Here is an 8608-nt window from a genome sequence, read left to right as displayed (position 1 = left end):
GCAAACTGCCAGATCCAGGCCATATCCAGATCTGATGAAGGACCTGCGCATGGACATGACAACAACGCATCCCTGAAGTGCCAGTCTCATCAACCCTGTGAAGGCCTCATGGACACCTCAACAAACTCGTCTCCATACCGGCGTGATGACCCCGACCCCAACCAGATGAACTGGATAAATATTGTGAAAGTTCTGATCTCATCTGACTTCTGACCTGATTATGCCTGAATCATAATCATACACTGTTCGTTCATTGGCCAAAGGAGGACTGGCCCCCTGACTGAGCCTGGGTTCTCCCAAGGTTTTTTTTTCTCCATTCTGTCACCTGATGGAGTTTTGGTTCCTTGCCACTGTCGCTCGCACACACACACACACGTACATCAAAAAAAGCACACAAGTTATGTTTTATTTTGATGACCTATTCAGTCATTTTATAATGTTCTAATGTATAATACGTTATTGTTTTTCCTGCAGTCGGGTTAATAGAACTGAGTTGCAATTTATATCAGTTCTTTTTCTTGGTTACATAAAGAAATACAGTGCTTATAGAAAATCTTAGAGTGGATTTGAATAAAAAAATACTGTTTATATGTTAACCTGTATTTGTCTCTTCAACCCTGTTGTTACCCTAGTCTCATCCCTGTCACACCTACATTTTTATTATTTTTATGTTTATGAGAAAGTAATTTGTTGAACTCAGTCTGAAATGTTCAGAGCAATCATAAGAATACTGATTTTAGTTCAAATTCTGAAGTTAAGCCACATCTTAGATCAAAAAGTATAAGGTTGCGGTCACAAAAAGTGCCCATTTCAGGCTTTAGTATAGCATAAGTGTGAAATTATATGTACACTTTACATTTGCAATTACTGAATTAGTGTGAGGGACATCTGATTGATAGAAAAATGTTGACTTCATTACAAATTTATTTTATGATATTCAGAGAGCTCCCACAGTGTCCATAACAGGATTGAAGACTAATAGTGCCATTATCTTAAAATAATTACCAATAATAGGGATTTGATGCCTGGGGTGGGAAAATGTTTTTCTCAAAGTTAAATGTCATTAATGTTGTGGGGGTGTTCAGAAAAGTAATACATATTGGTAAAAAAAAACAAATCCAAAAATGTCTAAGTCCAAATCGTACCGGTATCGGGGAATGACTCCAATATACCTACATGGACAGCTAAATCAAAACAGACAAAAATAGTGAATAAACTTTCTTTGGGAAAAGAGCAACTTGGCTTCCTCAGATTTGATGGTGAACCTCTGAAGCCAGATATTTCCCTGATAAAAGTCATAACGGAGGCTTAAAAAAAAAAATAAGTTAACTTGATCTTTCTAACATAATGATCATTGGTTCTCGCATGTCAAGCACACACGTTTGAGCTTCCTTTTACCATATTTGAAGTGCATAAACTGGGAGAGAAAAGAAAAAAGAACCTCAAGTTGAAAAAACTATGGAGTAAAAATTACTTTTTTCCCTCCTTCAATTAAAAGTACAATTAGTCAGTTTAATTGTACTTGAGATGTTCAGATCCCCCAAAATATTATGCAAGCTACAGTAATCAAGATAAATTATCCAAGTATTTTACACCTCTTGTATTAACACTCCATACAGCTTTAAATTTCTTATACATTTTAAAAGCATAAACATTAATTCTCAGGCCGAAGAAAGAAAACTCAGTGAATTTCCATGGTAGAGCTGCACATATCCCACTCTTCACTTTGCAATCCACTAAACAAAATAATTACTGATAAAACATGCAATAATGCTATAATTAATGCTTTAATTCAACAGCAAACCAGAGAAGAGAAAGTACAGTCAAGATTTCTATTTTGAAAACATTAACTAGTGGAGTTGTTCTGTTGCTGCAGTGACTCATGGCAGACTATAAAGTACACCTACGGATGGAGCCATCAACACAGACGACCCACAGATATCCCAGGTCAAAGCTCACATGCTTGTGGCCATTGGGACAGGCAACCATTGAGATCCAGTCTGTGCCAGCGGGGTTGGATTGCGTGACACCAGTTCTGCAACAGACGGAAATGGTTTGAGCAGCGTTTCATTTACATCAGAAGATCATTTTTGACATTCATCACTTTTGTTAATACAATATGATAAAGGTTCAATTCACCTTTGGAATAAGGACCCTTGATAGTTGACACCAAAAACACTGCCATCAGTTGCTACTTCAATCATTGACAGAAGTCCAGCAATATTCACAAAGCCGGACCCAGAACAGGCATTACTAGACACATCCTGCAAGCAGTCAACCATGATAGTCGCATCAAGAAACTGCCTTTGCTGCTTCCATACCAGTTTCTTTAGTTGTTAGAAAAAATCTTTAGCATGAAGTCTACTTTATTCACACAGGTTTTTACTTTTAAGAACCTGGTTTATTTTAACTTGAACTCAAGCCCCTGTATTTAACATTGTGACATCACCTTCAAGATGAAGATCTGGTCAGCGCTGTTCACTCCCCAACAGCTGTACGGGCCACAGCTAAAATACTTCAGCTTCCCATTAATATGAACCCAAGGAATAGTTTTGGGAGGCCAATTGTTGTTTGCATCCATATTTAAACAGAAGATGTCATCATTCATATTGACACCTGCAATGATCTGATCACCTCCAGCATCCACCTGTTTGAGAAGACCTAACAGGATCAACGGGATAGATGAAATATTAGTTAGTTTCATGGGAAGAACAATAAGGTTATTGTGACTGGTTTTAAAACAATGATTTCCAAAAAAAAAAACATTAATAACAGATTAAATACATCTTATGATTTCTGTAATTTTATGCTCTACAAAGTCAGTCTCTTAACCTCCAATCAACACAAAGCTGCCACCCAGCAACTTGAAGATCCTGTCTGTCGCATTCACCCCGAGCTGACCAGCAGGACCAACACTGAAGTGTTTTAGAGACGTTTGGATCTTCATGAAGACATTATTATTTAGGAAAAACGCTTCATTTTGATCGTTCACTCCAACCACTGAACCAGACCCAGCGTCTATCTGCTTCAGTATGCCATTCATCACTTCACAGTTTAAAGCTGCGCACACATAAGAGATTGCAATTGCAAAGAGAGATTGCAAATAGATTCAAAAGGAATTTATTAGACCTATATGTAGCCTATACATTTAAGTTCCCAAAACACATTAGTAGCTTACCCAGAGTGTGAAGGAACTTGCAGCAGAAAAGTAGCAGGATGATCTGATAAACCTTCATTGCCCCACAACACAATTTGTTGCTTAGACCTGTACAAATAGGCTAATTTAGCACAGTGTTTCTCAACCCTGCTCCTGAAAAAAAAAACTGCACGTTTTATTTGTCTCCCTAATCAAACACACCTGATTCAACTCATCAGCTCAATATCACATGGGATATGTGACAATGAGCTGATGAGTTGAATCAGGTGTGTTTGATTAGGGAGACAATCAGGCAATAACATCCACTCACTTAAAAATGTTGGGTTAAAAATAACCCAACGAATAACCCAACTATGGGGTGGTATAGCACCTTCCCAACTGTGGGTTATTTTAACCCAATGCATTGGGTTAAATATCAGTTGGGTTAAATTAAACCAACAGTTGAGTTAAATATTTATTTTTATTTAGGACCTTATTTTAATAAATAAAATACAATTTTTTAAATAATTTTTTTTTATTGGAGTATAAACACAATAAATATGTTTTAACATGCTTCAAGTATTAAATTAATAATGTAATAAATATTAGTTAACCTAGAATGCAAATATATACGTGTATAATAAATATAACAAACAATTATGAGTTGCAAATATTAAAATATACACATCAAATTTAAAACATGCGTGCACATACAGTACATAAATTAAAAACATACAGAGATGTGACACAATAAATGTAAATAAACATACTTATTAAAAAGGCTATACTGTATAGATGTGCCTAAACACACAGAAAACTCTAAATACAGTACAAATTCAAAATCCATCTGTACATACAGTACACAAATTTAGTACAATAAAAAATAAATATGCTTATTAAAAAAGGTCATACTGTACACATTGTGTTATAAACACCTTAATATGGTGTTTGGCTACTGGACCTACTGATGATCAGTAACATTGAAAACAAAGCTTTTAAGGAGGTGGCAATGTATCGAAGGAACTCCTTCAGGAATATTATAGACAGCATGCTGTAAAAACTCCCAAATGGGAGCAGAAGGCTTTGGGTAGTTAATGTCATAGATGTAGAATATTTTGAAGCACACATCCACTGCTTGCAGTATGGTCTCCTTTTCAATTGCCTCCACGTTGAAAATGATGAAAACTTGGGAGGAGTTCTCTTTGTCCCCAAGCACCAAGATGTGTGGATCCTGGCTTGTCTCACTAATTAGGTAATGCACCATATTAGTTCCAACCTTAAAAGATAAATATACTTTAGTTGGCATATATAGTGAAGAACATTCTATGGATACAATATATTTATTTACATGTCCATAATAAACAGCATTTCTGTGTTTCTGCACATCTTTCTGATTGATTCCAGCATTAGAAATGAGTGGATGATTTATTTGTTTTTAATGGCGTTTTGGATCATCAGAGGATTATGTTTGTTCAGAACATTTAACTGCAGATTGTTTTGGAAATAAGGCAAAACAGAGTAATAATTTGTTTTGTGAATACATTCCATTTAATCATTTAGCAGACGCTTTTATCCAAAACATTACATTTTTGTACAAAATTTTATATGAACAATAAATGAACCTCAAATAATATATATATATATATATATATATATATATATATATATATATATATATATAAAGCCATTCAACAGCTGATGTTGCAGTGTTGCTTTTACTTACTGGTTTAATGTCAATGAAGCTGTGCTTCATTTCAGCATAAGTTGGACGGACCATTTTCCCATCTGTGCGGTATGGCGATAACGGCAGAACAGCAGGAAGGGTTTTAAAGGCAACTTCACCACGAACATCTTGAACGACAAGTTTACAGAAAGAATGTTTACAGTTTTCAAAAAACCAGAGGATCAAATCAAGTGTGACCCTACTTTTTTCTTGTTCAAATAATTACAGTATTCCTGAAGAAATGTACCTTTTTTTATTCAATAACATGCCAGAAAGAGTGTGCTCAACATAGATATTTAGATACTAAAAGTAATTTTGGAAATTTCATTTAAGTGATATGAAACTATAATTTGGTCAACAGATCTGAAACTACCTGTGCAGAGACTAGAAATATAGGTATACTTTATGTGATTTTAATAGGATGTCCTACCATTTGACAATGTTTCCAGACTTTCAAGAAGGACATCAGCAGCCTTGGGTTCTTTTCTTGCAAAAAGTAAAATCCGGTCAGTGAAGACAGGAGCCCAAAACTCATAAAGGCGGTCTGCATTGTCAGGGAATAAAACTCCAAAGTCCTGTGATATCTAAACAAAAACATTAAATTGAACATTTTTTTGCAAGATTACAAGTAACAATAGAATGAAGCATTTTACTTTTCTAAATAATGTAGGATTTCTACTACAGGCCAAGACAACCCTTCAATAAATTCCCTAAAATGCAAATAATTCTCATAATAATAAATAATAATAAAACTCACCATTCCAGGAAAATCGTTAAGTCTGGGATATTCTCTGTTTATTTCCTCAACAGTTTTTGTATCAGAGGATCGAATTCACGCTGCACGATGAGGTGCTGTACGTTTCATTAACTCCTCGACTTGGCTGTGGGGGCTTCTGTTGTTATTTAGCCACTCAATCATTGTGTGAAGTTCAGTCAAAGATGACTCAGACTCTACAGCAGATAAAACACACTAAAATTAGGGACAACATCTGGAAAAAACTTGAGTGATAATTAACTATCTTAGTGATTCCCAAACCTGGTTCTGGGGTACCCTTAGCACTGCAAATGTTTTCTCTCTCTCTAAAACCCCATTCAAATTATCAGCTTTTTAGGCACACACCAATTAAATTAATTAATTAAAATAAAATAAAAAACAACCTTGCCATGATTTACTAACCTTAAAAACTGTTCTGGCCCTTGTTTATGATTGTCACAACCATGTTGGAAGTTGTTGTAAACATATAGGCAAGTCATTTAGGAAGCTAAAATGTAGGATGTAAATGACTGAATTTGCTTATTTGAGTAATCCATCCCATTCAAGCACTTGTAGCTATAAGAGCATTGCTTCAGTTTTGAGGATTTTATTAGATAATCATCAAGTGTTCTAAAATAGAAGCAAATAAACTAAGAGACTATACATGTAATATAGGCCTACATTTATGTAATTTTAATGCTCTGGTCTTTGCAGATATTTAAAGATGGCCATCTTCTTTAAGCATGACTCTTTGGATTTATATGAAATAGTAACATGAATGAATCAACTGTCCTCAGCATCATCGAACAGTCCTTATTGTTGAGCCCTGTACTGGCAACTTGTCCAATTGCAAGTAAAAATCTCACTCACTTGGCCCTTTAAAAATGCACTTGTTTCGGACAATCATGACACATCCCTAGTTCTAACCTGCCAGTGGAAAACTTGGTCGGGAAGAGGAATTCTGTGATGGCTGTGCTGTCTCTGACTGTGTGGGGCTCTAAGACGTTTCCTCACATTGTGTAGTCTTTCTTCCAGGTAACCTGTTGCAGGGTGACGATAACGACCAGGTGTATACCATGACTCCTGCAGCAAATAAATATAAATAAATCACTCTTATGAAAAAAAGTGGGGACTGATCCTCTTTATCAGCTCTCGATTATCTAATCAGAATCAGCACAACTTACATTTCCATGTCCCTCGTTGTTCTTCAGGCAAGGAAACTCGGCAGTTAGCCATCTCCTTTTTGATCTCAGCTGATGGATTTCACAAATAAACAATCATTTAAATAGGCTAGTTTAGCGAACGTTTTTAACCCAACAGTTAGGTTATAACTAAAAATAACCCGAACGGCTTAGCCAAATAACCCAACAAATTTTAAGATAACCCAATATAATGACCCAACATGCATACACCAACGGTTGGGTTAAAAAAATAACCCATCGTTTTTTAGTGTGGTCCTGGGCGTCCAATCACAGTTTGTAAAACCTCACCATATTTGGCATATTGAGAACATGTACGTGCGCGTCTTGAGTTTATCAGTGTGTCCAAGGTCTAGTTCTTGTTTTGTCTAGATGTGCAGGTATCATTAGTTATGGGAAACTGAGGCTTTCTGAAGTGTGGTTTGAGGCTTTCATCAAATTGTGCCGAAAAACGATACTCGGTTACTAACGTAACCTCGGTTCTCTCTAGAGAGGGAACGAGTATTGCGTAAGTTTAGCTTACGCTACGGGAAAGATTCATCTTCTCGAGATACTGAAGCCAAAAAATTATCCTTAATTTTGTATTCCTTGTCAACGCAGTGCAGCAGCTAGCAGACCTAGAGCAGGCCATCTCGCGTGCTCATTGGCTGCCTTGCGGGCAACTGCTGCAGCCTACCAGTGAGCCCGGCGTGACGTCACGCCCAATGAAGTCCGCCCGCGCCTTCATAGCGTCACAGCCCGCCAGAATGGGCGTGGCTTAGCGTATAACACAAGGGGCTGTAGGCTGACTTCCCTGGTTTTCGTGGACTGAAGCGAAGTCGCTCGTGGCGCGAGCACGGCCGGTTACGCAATACTCGTTCCCTCTCTAGAGAGAACCGAGGTTACGTTAGTAACCGAGTATAATTCTCTTACGAGAGGTTCTCTCGTATTGCGTAAGTTACGGGAACACTTTGTCAACGCCGTGCGCGCCAAGCATCCACATAAGACCCCGAGCTTTCAGGGGAACCCTATAGGTGGAAAAAATAAGGTGGCCAGCCACGGGGGCCATCACTTGTACATAAGCACACATAGGGAATACAGAGCAGCGCGCCGGTCTGTATAGGCACATGGCACATACCCTACTTAGTGCAGCTCAACCAGGAGAGCTGAGTCATGTGAGAGTGATCTGAGCAGGAGATCTGGGCAGAATACACCTCTCCTTCAGACTGACAACAGTTTAGCCTGCAAGGCAGGAACTTCTAGGTTATAAAACCTGACAAAGGTAGACGGGGAGCTCCAGCCCGCCGCTACACATATGTCATGGATAGAAATTCCACTGGCCACGTCTCTCGTGGAATAAGCCCCGATGCCCAGAGGGCATTGCAGACCTTTTGACGCGTAAGCGGCCGCTATAGCGTCTACTATCCATCTGGACAGGCTCTGTTTCGAGGAGGCGAGACCCTTGGTGCGCCCACCAAACGAAACAAAAAGCTGTTCCGAACGCCTGAAGGAGGCGGAGCGCGTAATGTAAAACCTGAGCGCTCTGACAGGGCAGAGGAGATTCACATCACCTTCGCTGTTAGATGCTGGGAGAGCTGACAATGAAATAACTTGCGCTCTGAATGGAGTGCCCATCACTTTAGGGACATAGCCATGTCTAGGTCTGAGGATGACTTTAGAGTCATTCGGTCCGAACTCAAGACACGACGCGCTGACAGACAGCACATGCAGGTCCCCTACACGTTTTACTGACGACAGTGCAGTCAGAAAGACGGTTTTCAGTGATAGATATTTCAACCCCACGGTGTCTAGTGGTT

At 38.3% G+C, this 8608-nt stretch overlaps 1 protein-coding gene and 1 long non-coding RNA gene across 2 annotated transcripts; both read right to left on the bottom strand.

Moving 5' to 3' along the window:
- Positions 1–1771: 1771 nt before the first annotated feature.
- On the bottom strand, positions 1772–3351 carry LOC143710705 (fish-egg lectin-like). The gene is made up of 5 exons (XM_077201795.1): positions 3179–3351; positions 2833–3060; positions 2450–2661; positions 2140–2264; positions 1772–2035 (listed from the first exon to the last, which is right to left on the bottom strand). Exons 1-5 carry the CDS (start codon positions 3234–3236, stop codon positions 1891–1893), a joined length of 768 nt encoding a protein of 255 aa, XP_077057910.1. The 5' UTR covers positions 3237–3351; the 3' UTR covers positions 1772–1890.
- Positions 3352–4032: 681 nt separating this feature from the next.
- On the bottom strand, positions 4033–5672 carry LOC143710859 (uncharacterized). Its single transcript, XR_013194661.1, has 4 exons — positions 5617–5672; positions 5290–5443; positions 4860–4987; positions 4033–4412 (listed from the first exon to the last, which is right to left on the bottom strand). It is a non-coding gene; the product is annotated as an uncharacterized LOC143710859 (long non-coding RNA).
- Positions 5673–8608: the final 2936 nt, after the last annotated feature.

The sequence above is a fragment of the Siphateles boraxobius genome, unplaced genomic scaffold, assembly GCF_051911475.1.
Source record: "Siphateles boraxobius isolate OS27281-9 unplaced genomic scaffold, OSU_SipBor_1 48, whole genome shotgun sequence".
Classification (NCBI taxonomy): domain Eukaryota; kingdom Metazoa; phylum Chordata; class Actinopteri; order Cypriniformes; family Leuciscidae; genus Siphateles; species Siphateles boraxobius.
The sequence above is the reverse complement of the archived record's forward strand: the minus strand, read 5'-3'. Positions and strand labels throughout refer to the sequence as shown.

Bases quoted from the DNA above. Each gene is read 5' to 3' on its own strand.
- LOC143710705 (XM_077201795.1), bottom strand. From the start codon at position 3,236: ATGAAGGTTTATCAGATCATCCTGCTACTTTTCTGCTGCAAGTTCCTT. The intron at 2,662-2,832 runs GTTAAGAGACTG...TGATCCTGTTAG, and splicing joins CAGCTTTGTGTTGATTGGAG to GTCTTCTCAAACAGGTGGAT. The intron at 2,265-2,449 runs GTGATGTCACAA...GACTGCTTGCAG, and splicing joins ACCAGATCTTCATCTTGAAG to GATGTGTCTAGTAATGCCTG.